Consider the following 21,623-nt stretch of genomic DNA (forward strand, 5'->3'; position numbering starts at 1 on the left):
TTTTCATGCTTATGTATAAATTACCAGAATAATACAGTTTTTTGCTGTGGTGGTGGTTTAAGAATATATACTTGTAGAGCTCTTTTAGTGGTTACTCTAGATATTACATTACATGTACTTAACTTTTCACAGCCTACTGTCATCATTTCACCAGGTTAAGCAAACTATTTAAACCTTAATGTGTTTCTGAATGTATGTTGAGGCTAAAGTAAAGGAACACAAAGAAATAAGTGTAATAATTTTTGCCTCAATCTTCAAATTAATTTGGAAAACTCAATATGAAAAGGTAAACTTTTGTAATTATTCATACTTTCCCCTCTGTGTTGTTTCTTCATTCTGGGCGTTTCAATCCTTCCTCTTTTATTTTTCCTTTTTTGTTTAGAGAAATTTATTTAGTTGTTCTCTTAGTGTAGGTTTGTATGAGACAGATTCTCTTAGTTTCCTGATCTGACAGTGTCTTGATTATCTCTTCATTTATGAAGGATGTTTTAAAGTGGATTTTCATAGAATTCTAGATTTATGGGTCTTTTTTTTCATCGTATTTATGTTACGACATTTCCTTTGATCTTCATGGCTTCTTATGAGAAATTTGCTGTCATTTGAATTGTTTTTTTTTTTCCCCTAATGGGTAAGTTGTCATTTCTCTCATTACTTTCAAGATTTTAATAATTTCCTTTAGTTTTCAGAAATTGAGCTATGATGCATTTTGCTGTGATTTTTTTTTTTTTTGGTAATTGTTTCCTTTGTAGTCTCAATAGTTTCTAGCTTCTTAAATCAATAGGTTTATGATTTTGTCAAATTTGGTAAATTTTCACCCGCTATTTCTTGTGAGTATGTTTTCAACTCTAGCCTCCATCTCTATTTGGGATTCTAATGACACTGGTAGAATTTTTGTTATAGTACCCTAGGTCCCCAAAGCTCTGTGCATTTTTTGTCATTTTCTGGTAGAATTTTTGTTATAGTACCCTAGGTCCCTGAAGCTCTGTGCATTTTTGTCATTTCCTCTCTACATTTTTTGTAAGTTTCCTCAATTTTCAGATTGCATAATTTCTATTATTCTGTCTCCCATTTCAATATTTTCTCCCCAACCACATTCTGTGGTTGAGCCCTTCCACTTAGATTTTTATTTTGGTAACTTTGTTTTCATGTGTTATTCACTGTATGTAACTGGAATCCTGAATAGGTGAAGCACAGGGCTGACTTTCACTGGCATGGAGGGTGGTGCTTCATCACTACAAGGAGGGACTGCAATCTCAGCTCTACACGGGACCCTGTTGACACTGTGCCTTGTTGGTAGTTCCAGGTTGCTGTCTTCTCCAGCAAACCATTTACAAGCATGGGAGTCAAAAGAAAACCAGCGAACTAACTGTTTTTATTTTTTATTTTTATTTTTTAAAATATTTATTTATTTGTTTATTTTGAGATGGAGATTCACTCTGGCTGGATTCACTCCAGGAGATTCACTCCAGGAGATTCACTCCAGATTCATTGTACTCCAGGCTGGAGTACAATGGCGTGATCTCAGCTCACTGCAACCTCTGCTTCAGAGGTTTCAAGAGATTCTCCTGCCTCAGCCTCCCAAATAGCTGGGATTACAGGTGCACGCCACCACACCTGGCTACTTTTTTTGTATTTTTAGTGGAGACGGGGTTTCACCGTGTTGGCCAGGCTGGTTTCAAACTCGTGACCTCAAGTGATCCACCCACCTCGTCCTCCCAAAGTGCTGGGATTACAGGAGTGAGCCACCATGCCCAGCCTGAACTAGTCATCACTCAAGTTATATCACTGGTTAGTCTGCCTTCTTGTTTCCATTTCTCCAAAATTTTTTATTTTTATTTTTCAATTATATTTCCAGGATTTCTTAGCTTTAAGAGGGAAGAACTTGGAAGAATGAGGCTATTCCATTTTGGCTGGAACCAGAAATCTGATCTTATCCATTTTTAGTTTCAAGAATTTCTAAAATAAACTGTGTGTGGTTGTTTTTTAGAGCAGTATTAGGTTCAGAGAAAAGATGAGAAGAAAGTACAGAATCTTTCAGCTTACCACTGTCTTTATAGATGCGCGGCCTCGCTGACTATCAGATCTCAGATGTTTGTTTCAATTAACGAATCTATATTAACACATCATCACTCAAAATTTCATAGTGTACATTAGTGCTGTGTGCCATGTGGGTTTGAACAAATGTATAATGACATGTATCCACTAATAGTATCATACAGAATAAGTTCACTGTTCTAAAACTCCTTTGTGCTCTACCTAATCATCCCTCCCCACCAACCAAATCCTTGACATTTACTTATTCTTTTATAGTCTCTATAGTTTGGCCTTTTCCAGAGTGTGTTATAACTGGAATCTTGAAGTACATAGCCTTTTCAGATGGCTTTTCTTCCCACTTAGTATGTGTTTAAGATTCTTTTATCTCTTTTAATGGTGTGATAATTCATTTCTATCACTGAATAATAATCTGTTGTCTGGCTGTACCACAGTTTATTTATCCATTTACCTACTGAAGGATGTGTTGGGTGCTTCTAAGATTTGGCAGCTATGAATTAAACTGCCTTAAATATTTCTGTATAGATATTTGTATGGACATAAGTTTTCAGCTCTTTTCAGTAAATACCAAGGAACACAATTGCTGGATTATATGGTAAGAGTATGTGTAGTATTGTAAGAAACTGCCAGCTTATCCTCCAAAGCTGATCTATTATTTTGCATTTCTACAAACGAGGAATAAGAGTTCCTGTGGCTCCTCATCTTTACTTCAGTTGGGGTTGTCAGTGTTTGGGTTTTGACTATTCAAATCAATGTGTAATAGTATTTTATTTTTAATTTGCAATTCCTTAATAATATATAAGGATTAATTATTTTAGAGCAGTATTACATTCAGAGAAAAGATGAGAAGAAAGTACAGAATCTTTCAATATACCACTGTCCTTATGGATGCACAGCCTCCCTGACTATCAGGTCTCATGTTTGTTTGACATATGTCTTATTTGCTTGACATATATCTTATTTGATGAGATGTCTGTTTAGGTTTTTGTCTCTTTTTAAAGTCTGACTGTTCATTTTATTATTGTTGAGTTTTAGGAGTTGTTTACATATTTTGGTCCTTTATCATATAGGCCTTTTGCAAATATTTTCTTTTAATCTGTGGTTTATCTCTTCATACACTTGACAGTGTCTTTCACAGAGAAGAAATTTTCAGTTTTAATTAAATCCAGTTTATCAATTATTTATTCATGGATCATGCCTCTGGGGTTGTACTAAAAAGTCACTGCCATAGCTAAGGTCACCTAGATTTTCTCCTATGTTCTCTTCAAGTAGTTTTATAGTTGTGTATTTTACATTTTGGTCTGTTATTAATTTTAAGTCAGTTTTGGTGAACTATTATGTGTCTAGATTTATTTATTTTTTTACGTTTGGATATCCAGTTGTCCCAACACCATTCGTTGAAAAGACTATCTTTACTTCATTGTATTTCCTATGCTTTTTTGTCAAAGGCCAGTTTACTTTATTTATATAGGTCAATTTCTGTGCTCTTTTTTCTGTTCCATTATTCTATTTGTTTATTCTTTAGCCAATACCACAATCTGCTAATTACTGTAGCTTTATAGTTCAGTCTTGACATCAGGTAGTGTCAGTCCTCCAACTTTGTATTTCTCTTTTAATATTGTGTTGTGTTGCCTGTTCTTGGTCTTTTGCCTCTCCATATAAACTGTAGAATTTGTTTGTTGATATTTGCAAAATAACTAAGTGGGATTTTGATTGGAACTATCTTGAATCTATCTTGACTCTATTAATCAAGTTGGAAATAACTGATGTCTTAATGATATTTAGTGTTGCTATCCATAACATGGAATATTTCACTTAGTTCTTATTTAATTTTTTCATCAACTTTGAAGTTTTTCTCACATAGATGTTGTATATATTTTGCTAGATTTGTATCTAAATATTTTGAGTTTTGGATGCTAATGTAAATGGCATTGTTTTTACTTCACATTCCCCTCCTTCATTGCTGGTATGTAGGAAAGCAATTGACTTTTGTATGTTTACCTTCTATCCTGCAACCTTGCTATATTTGTTTTTTAGTTCCAGAAAGTTTTCTCATCAATCCTCTCAGAATTTCCACATAGACAATCTTTTCATCTATGAACAAAGACAGTTTCATTTCTTTTTTCCCAATCTAGTATACCTTTTCTTATTGCATTGGCTAGGACTGGTAGTGTGATGTTGAAAGGAGTGGCTATCTGTGCCTTGTTCCTGATCTTAGCATGAAAGGGTCTAGTTTTTCAAAACCTATGTATGATGTTAGCCCTAGGTTTTTTTAAATAGATGTTCTTTATCAAAGTGAGAACATGGCCTGCTATTCTTAGTTTGTTGAAAATTTTTATCACCATTGTTATTATTATTCAAAGTGGGTGTTGGCCGGGCACGGTGGCTCACACCTGTAATCCTAGCACTTTGAAAGGCCGAGGCAGGTGGATCACCTGAGGCTAGGAGTTCGAGACCAACCTGGCCAACATGGCAAAACCTGGTCTCTACAAAAAATATGAAAATTAACAGGATGTGGTGGTGCGTGCCTGTGATCACAGCTACTCGGGAGGCTTAGGAAGGAGAGTCACTTGAACCTGGGAGGCAGAGGTTGCCGTGAGCTGAGATCACGTCACTGCACTCCAGCCTTGGTGGCAGAGCAAGACTCCTCAAAAAAAAAAAAAAGAAATGGGTGTTGGATTTTTTCCTTTTTCTTTTTTGAGACAGAGTCTTGCTCTCTCACCCAGGGTGGAGTGCTGTGGCGCAATCCCAGCTCACTGCAACCGTCACCTCCTGGGTTCAAACGATTCTCCTGCCCCAGCCTCCTGAGTAGCTGGGATCACAGGAACCCACCACCATGCACGGCTAATGTTGTATTTTTAGTGGAGACGGGGTTTTGCCATGTCGGCTAGGCTGGTCTCAAACTCCTGACCTCCGGTGAGCCACTCACCTCGGCCTCCCAAAGTGCTAGGATTACACGCGTGAGCCACTGTGCCAGGCCGGATTTTTTCAAATGCCTTTTCCATATCTATTGAAATGATCTTATGTGATTCTTTTCCTTTAGACAATGTGATGATTACATGAATTGATTTTCAAGGGTTGAGTTACCTTTGCACACCTAGGGTAAACCTCACTTGGTTGTAATGTATATAAAAAAAATTGTATAAAATATGTAAATAGTTTGTAGAAAGTAATGTATAAAAATAATTATTTTATACATTGTTGAATAAGATTTGCTAATACTTTGTTGAGGATTTTTCATCTAACTTTATAGAAAAAGAAGTATTCCTGTGCTTCTATCTCTTGAAAGAGATTGTAGAGAATTAATATACATTATTTCTTAAATGTTTAGTAGAATTTACCAGTGAATCCATCTGGGCCTGGTGCTTCCTGTTGTGGAAGGTTAATTATTGATTCAATGTCTTTTATGGATGTATCTCAATGGGTTTATATATGTATATACGCACACACCCATTTATTTATGTCTTTGTTAATTTCACTAATCATTTTTCTGAAGCTTTCTAGACACAGATATTGCTCATGTATTTTATAACTTTTAAAAAACATTTCATGTTTTTGATGCTTGTGTAAATTCCATTTTTATTGCATATTCCTATTATCCATTGTTATTATGTAGAACTAAATTAAATTTTAAGTGTTGAGCTTCCATCCTTCATAGTATTAAATTCACCCATTAGTTCTAGCAGCTTTTTTCGTATATTACTTATAATTTTTTCTGTGTATTATCACGTGTTTTGAAGATTTAAAAAATGTGTTATTTATTTATTTTTTTTAAATTCTGCCTACCAGTTATTCCTTTTCCTTGTGGTATTGCACTGGCTAGAAACTCCAGTACAATATTCAATAAAAAGTGTGAAATAAATTGTCGATAAAAATTTACTTCTTGAGATTGCAGAGAGGATGCATTCAGTTATTCACCATTAAGTCTGACATTAGCTGTAGATTTTGTTCAATGCCTTTTAATAATTTAAGAAAGTTTTCATCTGTTCTTGGTTATTTCTTGCTAATAAAAATATATAAATTTGTAAATTTTTTTAAAGCACTGTTAAAGAAAGGTCTGTAAGCTTTCTTTTAATCACAGTTTTTATTTTTCTGCAGGCCACAAAGTTTTATGGGTTATGGCTTTATCATTATTTGCTTAAAATTATTTCTAAATTCTTATAATTGCTTCTTTGACTTAGGTAATATTCAGAAGTGAGTTATTTAATATCTAAAAACTTGAGAAGTTGTCTAGATATTTCTGATACTGATTTATATTTTAATTTTATTGGATCCAGGTAACTTGCTTTCAGTGGCTTAAATATTTTTAGATTATTGAGGCTTGGCATAAAATAAGGTATATCTTAGTAATTGTTCTTTGTGGATTTAAAAAATGTGTTTATTTCATCTTGGTGGATTGTGTGGTCTATAAATGTAAATTATTTCAAGTTGATTGATAGTGTTTAATATTCTAGGTCTTTGCTAATTTTCTGTCACTAATGCCATTTCTGTGGATAACTGCTTTCAGTTTGAGAAACAATTTTTGACTTGCTAATGAGCCTTAATAAGACTGAATGCTTAATCAAGGCACCAGGTTACCCTGGGACCTGAGCTGCCCATGAGGAACTGGGTCTTATCTGACCTACAAAGCTTATGGTGGGACATGCACAACAGGATTTTACCATCAAATGGAAGGGGTATAAACATGACTGGGCTTTTGAATGTGTCTGAAGGCAGTATTAAGTTACATGATGAAGTGGTGCAAATGCCCACAGTCTCAATTCCTATTTGTATTAGTCTGTTCTCACATTGCTATAAAGAAATAACTAAGACTGGGTAATTTTTAAAGAAAAGAGGTTTAATTGGCTCACAGTTGGGCAGGTTGTACAGGAAGTATGGCTGGGGAGGCCTCAGGAAACATTCAGTCATGGTGGAAGGGGAAGGGGAAGTAGGCATGCTTTGCATGGCCAGAGCAGGAGGAATAGAGAGGAGGAGGAGATGCTGCACACTTTTAAACAACCAAATCTCACGATAATTATCACAAGAACAGCACCAAAAGGGAAATCTGCCTTTCTAGTCCAATCACCTCCCACCATGCCCCACCTCCAACATTGGAGATTACAATTTGATACGAGATTTGAGTGGGGACACAGACCCAAGCCATATCACTGCTGCACTATCTTCTGTCTTCCAGCCCAATGTGGCAGGGGCCAGGTGGTGGCACTTTGCTCTCAGTAAAGTGTTTAAATCTCCATTTATAAGTAATATTTGTTTCCTCCACATTTGAGTTTTTCATGCATTTTACAGCTTTATGCACATTTGGATTTATATTGCCTTCTTGGTGAATTGACACTTTTATCATTATGAAATGTTTCTGCTTATTCCTAATATTATTTCTTATTATCATGGTTTGCCTTCTTAGTTTTTAATGTACACATTTGGTTTATTTATGATTAGCATTTGGATGATATATTTCTCTTTGTTCTCTTAATCAACCCATGTCTCTGTGGGCATATAACTGGGTCTTGGTTTTTTATCCAATCTCACATTACCCGTCTTTTAGAAAAATATATTGTACAATAACGTACATATGATAAAATTTACCACTGTAACTATTTTTAAGTAAACAATTCAATGCTGTTAATTAAATTCACACTGTTATGCAACAAATCTCTAGAATTTTTTTATATTGGAAAACTGAATCTGTATACCCGTTAAATACTAATTTCCTTGATAGCCTTCCCCAGCCCTTTCCAACCATCTTTCTACTTTTTGTTTCCATGATTTTGACTACATTAGATATTTTATATTAGTGCAAACATACGTGATGTATTTCATGTCTGGCTTATTTCAGTTAGCATAGTGTCCTCAAGATTCAACCTTGTTTTAGCATGTAATAGGATTTCCTTCTTTTTTAATGCTGCATAATAATCTATTGCATTTTCCACATTTTATTCATCTATTCATCACTGATGGGCATTTGGGTTGCTTCCACCTCTTGGCTATTGTTAATTATGATACCAAGAACATTGGTGTGCAGATAACCTCTTCAAGATACTGCTTTGAATTGTTTTGGATGCATACCCAACAGTGGGGTTTTAAATCATATAATAATTCTATATTTTATATGATTCTATTTTTATGTGATTTTTTGGATGAACCTCTCTACTATTTTTTGTAATGGTTGCATCATTTTAAATTTCCACCAACACAAGGATTCCAGTTACTCCATGTACATACCAACATTTGCTGTTTCTTGTTCTTTTGATAGAAGCCATGCTATAGAGTTTAAGGTTTTGACTTGCATTACTCTTATGATTTTATAGGTGACCATGTCTCATGTAATAGACCGAAAGTCACAGTTCCACCCTTACTGGAACTGCCTTGAATCCAGATGAGAACTTTAGGGTCATTTCTGCCGTACTCTTGTGTACCTCCTTGACCTTCAATCTCTTGCAAAATCCCTCTTCTGGTCTAAGATTTTAAAAATATACCTGTTATTTTCCATCTGTATATCTTCTTTGGTAAGATTCAAAAATTTTGTTCATTTTTAAATTGGGTTGTTTCTTATTTTTGAGTCTCAAAAGCTTTTTATGTACTCTAGTTAAGTATTTTATGAGATATGTGATTTCCAAATATTTTTCCCTGTCTATAGCTTTTTTTTTCATTCTTTTAACAATGTCTTTCTTTGAGCTAGTATTTTCACAAAAATGAAGTCCAACTTGTATTTTTTTTCTCCTGTATGGATTATGCTTTTGCTATCATATCTAAAAACTCATCACCAATACCAGGAATACAGAGGTTTTTCTCCTGTGTTTCATTTTAGATATTTTGTGGTTTTATGTATTACCTTTAAGTCTACAATTTCTTTCCACACTTGTGCAAGGTGTGATGTTTGTATTGAGATTCATCTTTTTGCATGTGGACATCCAATTGTTCTATCACCATCAATTGAAATGACGACCCTTTCTCCATTGAATTGTGTTTGAGTCTTTTATAAAAATCAGTTGAAGGTCTGTTTCTGGGCTCTTTTTTCTGTTCCATTTGTCTGTGTGTCCATTTTGTTTTGCCAATATCATTCTGTCTTGATTGTGGTAGCTTTAGAGGAAAATCTTGAAATTAGATAAGGTAATTTCTCCAAACTTGGTTCTTTCTTCTCAAAATTTTGGTGGCTATTCTATGTCCCTCACTACAGGCATACCTTATTTTATTGTGCTTTACTTAATTGCAATTCACACCTGTGTCAAGCAAGTTACCTGTGCCACTTGTACAACAGCATGTGCTTGTTTTGTATCTGTTTGCCTTTTTTAGCAATAAATCATTTTTTAACTAAGGTTGAACATTTATAGACATAATTTGCTTTATACATTCAATGGACTACAGTATAGTGTAAACATAACTTTTATATGCACTGGGAAACCAAAAAATATACATCACTTGCTTTATTGAAATACTTGCTTTATTGCAATGGTTTGGAAATAAACCTGCAGCATCTCTGAGGTAAGCCTATATTGTTAGTTTTGTGTTTTAAAATCTCTATATGACCCTTGATGAGCACATTAAATGATAATACTTATGTGTTCAATTTTGAAGTAGTAATTTTTAACTATTAATATTTCTTTCACTTTATCTTTATTTTTGCCTTCTTAAATTCTTATTAGTTTATATTGGAAGTCCTGGAAATAGCTTCCCTGTTTCTTATTTATTCTTTCAGATCTTTCACTTTTAAAATATTTTTGTGTTTAATTCACAGAAACTTTCTAGTTTTGATGTTCAACCTCACTAATTATCTTTCAGATATAGCCAGGCTCTTATTCAGGATAATGATTTACTTAAAAATCAACAGTTACATGGTCATTTATATCATCTATAATTGATTCATTTTTATGATTTTCTGTCTTTTCTTCAGTAAGAACTCTCTGCTCTTTGCCACATGCTAGCATTGTCACACAGTGGTAAAGCACATTGCTTCTCTGCCAGGCTCTTACATTCATTTGATGTGTCATCTTTGGAGAGTTACTCAATCTCTTTTTCTTGAAATGAAAAATAGTTTTTCTGAGGATAAAAATGTTACAAAAAAACATACAAAGTGCTTCAGACAATGCTAGGCATTTGATAAGCCCTCATTAAGCATTAGAAAATTATAGAACTAGTTTTTTGTTACACTCAATCCCTGCTCCTTATAATACCTATTTTTATTTTTCTAAAGATATTAAATATACTTATATTAAGGTCCTGTTTTATTCACACATGATACAGTTTGCATATGTGTTCGCTCCAAATCTCATGTTGAAATGTGGTCCTCAGTGTTGGAGGTGAGGTCTAGTGAGAGGTGTTTGGGTCATGGGGGTGGATCCCTCATGGCTTGGTGCTGTCCTTGCAATGGTGAGTGAGTTCTCGTGAGATCTGGTCATGTAAAAGTGTGTGGCACTTCCCCCTACACCTACTCTCCTTGCTTCTGCTTTTGCCATGTGCAAGTTCCTGCTTCACCTTCTGCCATGAGTAAAAACTCTCTGAGGCCTCCCCAGAAGCCAAGCAGATGCTGGTCTCATGTCTGTAGAGCCTGCAGAACCTTGGGCCAACTAAACCTCTTTTCTTTATAAACTACCCAGTCTCAGGTAGTTCTTTATAGGAATGCAAAAACAGCCTAATACAACACACTTTATGGTTTTCTCAGGAGTAATTTGATAAATTGCTCCTTTTATTTGTTGAATTTGTTATTGTCCCTTCTTGGTGTAGATGTACCTCAGAAGTTAGATAGATTTTTATTGTGGACTTGCCATTGGAGTGGAGATTGTGTCAGACCTTTTGCTGCCTTTATTTTGCATTCAGTCTGGGAGAATGCATTGGATTTACCATAGTAGCTTACATTAGTTTTAGGGGAATAATGTGATGAGATTTGCCTCCAGTCTGGGTGATGAGCAGATAGCCTTCTGAGCCTGTGTGCTCCTTTTTCTTTCTGGCATTTCCAGTCATAGGCAGTATTGCCCTGTTTCTCTCTATCCAGTTCATAGACTGTTCCAGCTTAAAATTAGAGATCTCTCTTGACATTTGTTTGCCTTGGGCGAGAAATGGTGGGTTTGGTAGGATAGACCTCTCTCTGCATCTGTAGACATAGTCCAGTTACGCCCCCCTAGAATTTAATGGCATCACCTGCTGTTTCTGGATGCCATCACAATAGGATCATGAGCATTGTTAGTACCCAATTTGTGATAGTTTATAACTCTTGTCCCTGCAGGTATGGTCTTCCTCACTAGCTTCTTGTCTGCTTTCAGTCTCTTAGCTCTTTTTCCACAGTTTTATATGTTGAGAGGGAGATGCTAAATGTCTCTAAATAGGTGTGACTGCACATATGTATGTATATATTAAAATTTGTTACTGGTTCGTTATATTTTGTGTGGCATGTATGCCTACAACCATGTCTAATTTATCTTGACTAAAAATGCATGTTTTTTTCTAAATAGAAGCAGTTAATATAGTGTTAATAATGCTAAAATGCTAAATATATATATATATTTTAAAATGTACTCTCCTTTTTTATTTTATTTTTATTTATAGGTTTTTGGGGAGCAGGTGGTATTTGGTTACATGAGTAAGTTCTTTAGTGGTGATTTGTGAGACTTTGTTGAACCCATCACCTGAGCAGTACACACTGAACCCAATTCATAGCCTTTTATCCTTCACCCCCTTCCTACCCTTTCCCCCGAGTCCCCAAATTCCATTGTCATTCTTATGCTTTTGCATCCATAGCTTAGCTCCCACTTATGAGTGAGAACATGTGATGTTTGGTTTTCTATTCTTGAGTTACTTCACTTAGAATAACGGTCTCCAAACTCACCCAGGTCACTGCAAATGCCATTAATTCCTTTCTTTTTATGGCTGAGTAGTATTCCATCATGTATATATACCACAGTTTCCCTTCACTTTTATTTTAAAAAGTCACCCCACACATTAAATTGGTCACATTGTTCCTGAATTTATTAAGATACTAAATTCTTACTATTTAGAATAATAAATTCTAAAGATTATGTTCATTTTTAATAGATAGAGTGACTCTTTTTATTAACTTGGGTGAATATTATTTTATTTTATATATTTCTGATTTCCTTCATAATCTTTACTGATGTGTTTTATTTTAGATGATTTACATCATTACAATTGATGGACAACCTTACACTCTACGTCTCAGAAAACAGTAAGATACGATTTTTTTTTTTATTAAGGAGAAGGGAAAGCTTTAAGTTTAGATTTTACAGCCTTAAAGTTTTTGTGCAGTATTTAAATTCAGGAATGCTGTATAATGTAGACTTGTTTTATCAATCAACTTCCGAATTTAGGATTCATTAGGTCTTGAATATCAGATCTATAGAGCTCTTTCGTTTTAATTTTTGCTTGGTATTTTCAAATTATGAAATAAACTACATACTTGTAAAATCTCAAATTGCCATTGAACCCAAGAACGGCAAGTTATATATTAAGTATATCTGGTGTGAAATCAAGTATAGTTATGTCACTCGCGTCCGTGTGAAGAGACCACCAAACGGGCTTTGTGTGAGCAATAAAGCTTTTTAATCACCTGGGTGCAGGCGGGAGAGTCAGCAAAGGGAGATAGGGGTGGGGCCGTTTTGTAGGATTTGGGTAGGTAGTGGAAAATTACAGTCAAAGAGGGTTTTTCTCTGGTGGGCAGGAGCGGGGCACACAAGGTTCTCAGTGCGGGAACTTCTGAGCCGGGAGAAAGAATTTCACAAGATAATGTCATCAGTTAAGGCAGGAACTGGCCATTTTCACTCTTTTGTGATTCTTCACTTGCTTCAGGCCATCTGGATGTATATGAGCAGGTCACAGGGGATATGATGGCTTAGCTTAGGCTCAGAGGCCTGACAAGTTACACATCAAGTGATTATGGTGGGAAATTCAACTCGTGACACAATTTTTATGATGTGCTGATTACAAGTGTGTCTATTTTTAACAAGTTTAATAAAATTCTCTAAAGTATAAAATTCAATAATTTTAATGACTTTATGCACTGTTGCCACCATCAAATATAAATCAGTTTTAGAACATTCTTTCCCCACATAAGAGCCCTCATGTTTTCTATTAGCCTCTTACTCACAACTCCAAGCAACAATCTACTGTTTGTATCTTGATTTGTATTTTCTCAAAATTTTATAAAGATTAAGTTAAGTAGCCTCTTCTCTGTCTGCATCTTCAAACATATGTGTTTATAGCAACTGTCCCTTGTCTGCCTGCTTTTTTGTAATTGAACAAGGCTAGAGGAAATTATTCTCACTTAATTCCTGACTACCCTACTTAATTCACGTTTACTTTTCTTCCTCTACAACTCCACAAAAGTGTTTTCTGATAGAATCATCAGTGGTCCTCATGTTTTTTAATGCCCTGTTTGTGTTTTAGTCTTAATTTTTCTTAACCAGTTGGCAGCATTACTCATAGTTGACCAGTGTCTCCTCCATAAAATACTTTCTTCATTTGGCTTCCAGAATACCACAGACTCCTGCTCCTGATTTTACTCTGAAGTACTCTGGGTACTTCAGTGCTGTCTCACTCTCTCTCTGTCTCTCCTTTCTCTATCGTTTTTTTTTTTTTTTTTAATTCTTTCTCATCTGTTGAATCTTAGAGTACTCCATGGCACAGTTTCTGCATTCTGTTTTTTTTTTTTTCCCTAGCTATATTCAATCACCAGGTTGTTTAATTCTTGTGACTTTAAATACCATCCGCATGTTGGTTGCTCCCAAATTAACATCTCTACCTTATTCCTCTTAAATAAATGCCATATTTACTTATCTGAGTACTTAGTTGATAATCAAGTATTTACTAGAATCCTCATAGGTAACATGTCCAAATGGAATTCTGACTTTCTTCTCAAATTTGTCTTTCTCACAATCATGTCAGGAATTGGCAAATATATCAGTTCTTCAGGAAAAAAAAAAACATTTAAAAAGTCAGAGTCATACTTGACATCTTTCTGTCATTTTCCCCTATTTCCAGTGGATTATAAACCTCTGTATTCAAAATATATCTATATCTAAACCCTACAAAATATATCCAGAATTAGACCTCCCCCACTGATGCTGTCTTAGTTCAAAGCACCTTCATGTCTTACATCTAAATGTCTCCCTGCTTCTTCTGCTTATTTGTCCTGCAGATTATTCTCAACACAGCACTGATTTTATTAAAACATTGGTCTGTTGCTGTCTTTATCTGCTCAAACCGTCCAATGCTTCTCATCTCTGTGACACCATCTCTTACTGTAGTCTGTCTTCATCACTCCACACTCCAGTCATACTGCCCCCTAGTTGTTCCTTGTTTGTACAAAGCGTATTTCCGCTTGAGGGTCCTTGCATTTTCTATTAATTCTGTCTAGAATAGCACTTCTGTGAAATTCCATGTGGTTTATTCCTCAGGTATTTAATCATCTATTCAGAGAAGTTTTCCATGCCATCCTATCTACATTTTGTAACCACCCTCTCCAGGCCTTATATATTATCATCTAATTGCTAGTACTATGTGCCCCTGGCTGTCACAAAGACTAAGGCTTTTTGTCCCTTGTTTAACGCTGAATCCCAACACCTACATGAGGGTCTGTCAGATAATGAACGCGCAGTACATTTGTTGAACGTCATCATACACAGCCATACACACATATATCTGATGCAGAGGAGTCCCAGAGTCTGTCCCAGTGCTAAGTCTAAACTCCTTGATTCACCAGTTCTATGAATTTCAACTGTTATGCCTCACTAAAATCACTCAATTAAATCATGCCATTATATAAAGCTAATTAAATCATGTTATATAAAATGTATGTAATATTTGTTTTTAACATTTATATTAAAATTATGATTCAAACTTTTTTATTATTTCTTGGTTTTTTAGATTGTTCTTACCCCAGAACTTTTTGGTTTATACATATAATGAAACTGGATCCTTGCATTCTGAGTCTCCACATTTTATGGTAAAGTATGATACCTTTTTTTTTTGTTAAAGTGGATATATTGTTACCATTAGAATGTGTTTCATGTTGACAGTTTAATACAAATGTTTTATCCTTACTGACATGTTACTGACTTTTGTACATAGAAATGGCTTGTGATAGAGATGAAACCCAGGTACAAGAGAATACTCACAGAGACCTAGGTGGTGCAAAGTAAAGAGAGTTGTCACGAATCTTTTTTTTCTGAAAATATGCATTAATAATTCATGATCTTATTATTAAATCTTTTAATATTTTGAATCTTCTGACATGTTTGACAATACATTTTTTATTCACAACGAATTTATATACTTGCCTTTCTGTACTGTTTTTCAGATGCATTGCCATTACCAAGGATACGCTGCCGAATTTCCAAATTCATTTGTGACACTCAGTATATGTTCTGGTCTCAGGTAATAGCACCTTATAAGAAATCTGTAGATGGAGAACTTAAGATATACTTTAAAACAAAACTTAGTGACTAGCAGACACAAATCGTGAAAGTTTAAGGGAAATCAAAATGGAAAGTTTTCTTTATAACAGCTTTATTCTATTTATATTAATGTTAATACTTAGACCTAAGGGCCTATTCCCATGAAATCAATCCAGGGTTATCATGGAAAATGGAATAGTTTCATGTAAGAAAACTTTAAAATATCTCCTTAAGTATGATTGTTGCATTCTGCATCTGTTTTCTCAAATAGTTATGGAAAATGGCATTAATTAGTTATATAAATATAATAGGAAAATATAGTATGGTCTCAGCTTAGTACCAGATATAAAACAACTAATTAAGAAGATCCCTCAGGAATAAAGGATAGGGATAAGTGATTTTTGTTAGTGATGCTGGGAGGCTCACTTATGATAAATTCATCAGGAAAAAAAGGATCCGGAGCAGAGAAAAAATGCTCCCTCTAACTTTCCTTTGGTTTCAATTGCCTGATTTCCAGAATTTATTCACAGCAACTCAGAAACTTGGCATTCTCTAAATGTGGTTTTTATAGATAACAACCTCATTAGATATATAGTCTACATACATGCTGTCCCTTATCAAACCTCTGGAAGAACAGGAACGTTATTCCTGGAATTCTCAACAAATATATTTGTTTGTGGCAAATTTGGCCTTAATTAATGTGATTGCCTTACAAAAATATTCTTCATTGCATTTAGATCTTTAAAATGTAAGCAAAACGAAGCCAGATATGGTGGCTCTTACTAATGATAAACTGCCCCCCCACAAAAATAATGGAAAAAGAAAATAGGCTTAAGATGTGTTCTTTAGTATAGTTTTTTATTTGTTATGCCATTTCAGATTATCATTTTGAAGGGATCATTTGTGGGATTTTTATAAGTATTTTCTTATGCCTTCTAAATTTTCAGGGGATTTCTCCAGTTTGAAAATATCAGTTATGGAATTGAACCATTAGAATCTTCAGCAAGATTTGAGCATATAATTTATCAAATGAAAAATAATGATCCAAATGTATCAATTTTAGCAGAAAATTACAGTCATATTTGGCAGAAAGACCAGCCCTACAAAGTTCCTTTAAACTCACAGGTGACTGTCGTTCTGATGTTATGATATACTAGAAAATTGCCTGTGTAGTTTTCTTTTAAATCATGAAAGGAATTTAGTTAGCTATTGAGTAGGAATATTAAATTTTATATATTTTTCTACCTTTAAATAAAACATTGAAACTTCATCTGAAATATTTGGAAAGTTACGTATTTCAAGCTTAATATTTTATGATGTATTATGTAACATTAATTTTTATATTTTTTCCAAACAAAATGGAGACTATTGAAAAACTTTAGAAATGCAAAAAGAACAGAGTCACTGTTATTCCAGTACCTTGGTAAAATTACTTTTAATATTTTGTTATATATCTTACATACTACCTGGACATATCTTTCTAAAATACACAGCCATTTGCATGTTTCTTGATGCTCTTCATTTGCTGGTAGACTAGGTATAGAATTATTGCTTGACAGTTTCTTTCAGCACTTTGAATATTTCAATCCATCACCATGTGGCCTCTGTTTTTTTCTGATAAAAATATTCTATTATTCTTATTGAGAATTCCTCGGACAAAATGAGTTGCTTCTCTTTTGTTTCTTTCGAGATTCTTTCTTTGCCTTTGTCTTATGGCAGTGTGCTTATCATGTTTCTATGAATGGATCTCTTTGTGTTTACCATACTTGGAGCTCAAAGCACTTCTTGGGTCTGTAAATGGACGTGTTTTGAAATTAAATTAGCTTGTGTGAATCCTGAAAAAAAAAAATCCTGTGAAGCTATGAAACCAACTATCCGTATGGTTCCTAGAGACTTCACTTTTATGCTACTTTAAAATTTGTCTCGATTTTGTAGTTCATTATTGCCAAAAGTTTTTACTGGGATAAATAAAAAAAGCATTCTTCTCGGGTTTCTGGTTTCAGGTAAGAGATATGGAAAGCTGGAAACAGCATTGCTTCCGCATATACATCAGAGTAAAACTGCACATTAATGATTTTTATGGAATACATCAAAAAGCTGAGATTGCAGATTAAACCATTATCCAACATGTGGAGGAAAAAAAGTGCCTATAGGTTGTGATGGGAACCAAATGTATAAAAAATAGAGTTTTTCTTTTTCCTTTTTTTGTGACCACAATTAATTTGGTATCAGTTCAAAATAACCTGCTAGAACTATATGATGTTCTTTCTAAGCCTCATGATAACCACAAAGCAAACATTTTTAACAGACACACTAAAAGTAGAAAGCAAGAAATCAAAGCATATTTGATAGAGAAAAAATCATTTAACCACAAAGGAAGATAGCAAGAAATGAAAAAAATGAAGAAGTTTATACAAAACAACTAGAAAACAAATAAGAATATGGTAATACCAACTTCTTACCCATAAACAATTACCTTGAATGTAAATGAATTATACTATCCAGCTAAAAGAAATAATGTGGCTTAATTAGTGGAAAAAAAAATGGGAGGGAGGAGAGCAAAGATGGCCAACTAGACACAGCCAGGAAGGTTTTCTCCCACTGGAAAATCAGACAAAAAAGACCAACACATTCTGAGCAGATCTTTGGAAAGAAGGAATTGAGGGTGGGTGGAGGGAGGATGTAGACCCTGTGCTGAATGGGAGGAAGCTGGGAACCCTGCACAGGGCTGTTAAGCACCAGGACTCATCCCTGGCTCCCAGCAGCTCCTGGGGAAGAGGTGAGTTAAATGTTAGAGGAGTGGCCCACTCTCACTATAAAAACCTCCAGAATTCTAGCTGCAGGAGACCCCATGACCCTCACAGACACTTGATCTGGCAGGGAGAGCTGCTTGGAGAAGTGGCAGGGACAGGACCCCAGCCTGTGCAGAACCAGGGGGTTTGGTTCAGGAAGAGCTGCAGTGGAATAAAGCCAGGAGCACTCATACCCCAAGGCTCCTCACACTCCTCTAGGTGGCTTTGGTTTTTGTTGATTGTTGAACCTGGACAAAACAGGGCTGCCTTGCCTGTGGGACAAGGCCATTCTGATTTGAGCACCCTAGTGTCTGACATATTCTTCTGGGATTCCTCCTTGGCTACATTCATTTGCAGCACAACCTCAGATGCCCAACCTGAATGCCTCCCTGTTGCTGCTGCCATAGCTCCTTCATCAGCAGACCCTGCCTAACCATTGGAGAGATTTAGCAAATGGGCTTTTGCCAACATGCATGTGCTAATATCCTCCTCCCACCACTTTGTTGGTGCATACTCACCCATAGCCTCCCCCATTATTTTTCTGGTATGTGTGCATGGACCTTGCTGTTGCAGCCTCACCCATGCCAGTACATGTACACATGCAGAGCCCATAGAGCTACCACCGCTAGAACACACCTGGATGCATGGACTCCACCATGTCTCCCTGTTGCTGCTGCCATGTATGCATGCATGGAACCCAACATGCCGCTACCAACCACAGGTACACACATGCATGCAGACCCCGCTACACCACTGGCCAGCCACTGCTGGTCTGCACGCAGGAGTGCAGACCCTGCTGCCATCACCCTGACAGAGCACTTTTGACAGCACCCCCAAATGGAATGTTATTGCCAACATATCAGGAATAACTTGGCCTCTCAAGCACAGCAGGTGCTTAACCTTGATGGGCCAAAGAACAAAGCCATGGGCCTGATTTCAGCCCCCCAGGGTTACAGCATGCAGCCCAGGAGTACTAAACCAAGCATAAGCCCCCTAAAATCATCCAGAAACAAAGTCAGTTGACTGAACCCAACTTACAAACATGGACAAACCCTCAAAGCATCAAAGAATATAAAAGCAAAAAGCCCCACCCAAAGGACAAAAACTTTAAACAAACATCAGCCCGCACAGATTAGGAAGAACTAGCACAAGAACTCTGGCAACTCAGAAGCCAGAGTGTCTTCCTGCCTACAAATGACTGTACTGTATCTCTGTCAATGGTTCTTAACCAAGCTGAAATGACTGAAATTACATACTTAGAATTCAGAATCTGGATGGCGATAAAGATCATCAAGATTTAGGAGAAAGTTGAAACCCAATCCAAGGAATCTAAAGAATCCAATTAAACAATGAGGAGGTGAAAGAGGATATAGCCATTTAAAGAAAGAATCAAACTGATATAATAAAGCTGAAAAATTCACTAGAAGAATTTCATAGTACAATCAGAAGTATTAACAACAGAATAGACAAAACTAAAGAAATAATTTCAGAGCTCAAAAACTGTTTTTTCAAATTAATTCAGTCAGACAAAAATAAAGAAAAAATGCAAAAGAATGAATAAAACCTCTGAGAAATATGAGATTACGTAAAGAGAACAAACCTATGATTGCCATCCCTGAAATAGAGTGAAAGAGAGAGAGCAAGCAACTTGGAAAACGTATTTGAGGATATTTTTCACAAAATATTTCCAAACTTTACTAGAAAGGTTATCATTCGAATTTAGGAAATTCACAGAACCCCAGGAAAATGGTATACGAGACAACCATCCCAAGACACATAGTCATCAGATTCTCCAAACTCAATGTGAAAGAAAAAATATTGCAAATAGAGACAAGGGGCAGGCCATCTACAAAGAACACCCCATTAGGTGAAGAGTAGATTTCTCAGCAAAACCCTACAAGCCAGAAGAGATTGAGAGCCTATATTCAGCATTCTTAAAGAAAATAAATTTCAAACAAGAATTAAATATCCATCCAAACTAAACTTCATAAGCAAAGAAGAAATAAAATCCTTTTCAGACAAGCAAATGCAGAGAGAATTTGTTCCACCAGAGGAACAAAGAGGCCCTTAAGGGAATGCTAAACATGGAAACAAAAGACCATACAGGGCACCAAAGAACACATGTAAGTACGTAGACAATTGACACTATAGAGAAACTACACAATCAAATCTTCTTAACAGCCGGCTAACAACACAATAACAGGATCAAATCTGCACATATCAATATTAACTTTGAATGTAAAGGGGAAAAACACCCCACATAAAAGCATGGCAGGTTGCATGAAGAAGCAAGATCCAACTGTATAATTTCTTCAAGGGACCCATTTCACATTCAATGACACCCATAGATTCAAAGCAAGAGATGGAGAAAAATCTACCAAGCAAACTGAAAACACGAAACGCAGGGATTGCTATTCTAATTTCAGACGGAATAAACTATAAACCAACAACAATCAAAATGGACAAAGAGCACTGCATAATGATAAAGGGTTCATATCAGCAAGAAGATTTAACTCTCCTAAATAGATTTTCACCTAACACTGGCACACCCAGATTCATAAAGCAAGTTCTTGGAGACCTACAAACAGATGTAGATAACTGGACAATAACAGTAGGAGACTTCAACACTCCACTGACAGCATTAGACAGAACATTAAGGCAGAAAACTAACAAAAATATCTGGGACCTAAACTCAGCATTTGACCAAATGGACCTAACATACATCTACAAAACACTCCACCCTAAGAACAGAATATACATTTTTCTCATGTGCACATGGCATGTACTCTAAAATCAACCGCATGCTTGACCATAATGCAATTCTCAACAAATTAAAAAAAATCATACGGACCACACTTTTTGGAACACAGTACAATAAAAATAGAAGTTCACACCAAGAAGATCTCTAAAAATCATACAATTACATGAAAAGTCAGCAACTTACTCCTGAATGACTTTTGGATAAATGATGAAATTAAGGCAGAAATCAAGAAATTCATTTAAACCAATGAAAACAAAGATACAACATACCAGAATCTCATTCAGTAGCAGGTTGTTTAACAAAATCCCACATGAGCGTCTCAGCAGATGCAGAAAAGACTTTCAATAAAATTCAATATCCTGTTATATAAGGAACCCTTAACAAACTATTCATTGAAGGAACATACTTCAAAATAATGAGTCCTCTATGACCAATCCACAGCAAACATACTCAATAGGCAAAAGCTGGAAGCATTCCCCTTAAGAACCAGAACAAGACAAGCATGCCCACACTCACCACTCCCATTCAACATAGTACTAGAAGACCTCACCAGAGCAATCACGTAAGAGAAAGAAATAAAAGGCATTCAAATAGGAAGAGAAGAGGTCAATCTCTCTC

At 35.5% G+C, this 21,623-nt stretch overlaps 1 protein-coding gene across 2 annotated transcripts in view; it reads left to right on the forward strand.

Annotated features, from left to right (window-relative positions):
* LOC100434416 (disintegrin and metalloproteinase domain-containing protein 18) overlaps positions 1-21,623 on the forward strand; it is a 155,768-nt gene that overhangs the window by 8,755 nt on the left and 125,390 nt on the right. For both annotated transcript variants that reach the window (XM_024251201.3, XM_054561496.2), the window contains exons 3-6: positions 12,171-12,226; positions 14,923-15,001; positions 15,356-15,432; positions 16,400-16,577. In XM_024251201.3, coding sequence (XP_024106969.3) covers positions 12,171-12,226; positions 14,923-15,001; positions 15,356-15,432; positions 16,400-16,577 — 390 coding nt within the window. The remainder of the gene's footprint in view (positions 1-12,170; positions 12,227-14,922; positions 15,002-15,355; positions 15,433-16,399; positions 16,578-21,623) is intronic.

This window comes from Pongo abelii, chromosome 7, assembly GCF_028885655.2.
Source record: "Pongo abelii isolate AG06213 chromosome 7, NHGRI_mPonAbe1-v2.0_pri, whole genome shotgun sequence".
In the NCBI taxonomy this organism is placed as follows: Eukaryota; Metazoa; Chordata; class Mammalia; order Primates; family Hominidae; genus Pongo; species Pongo abelii.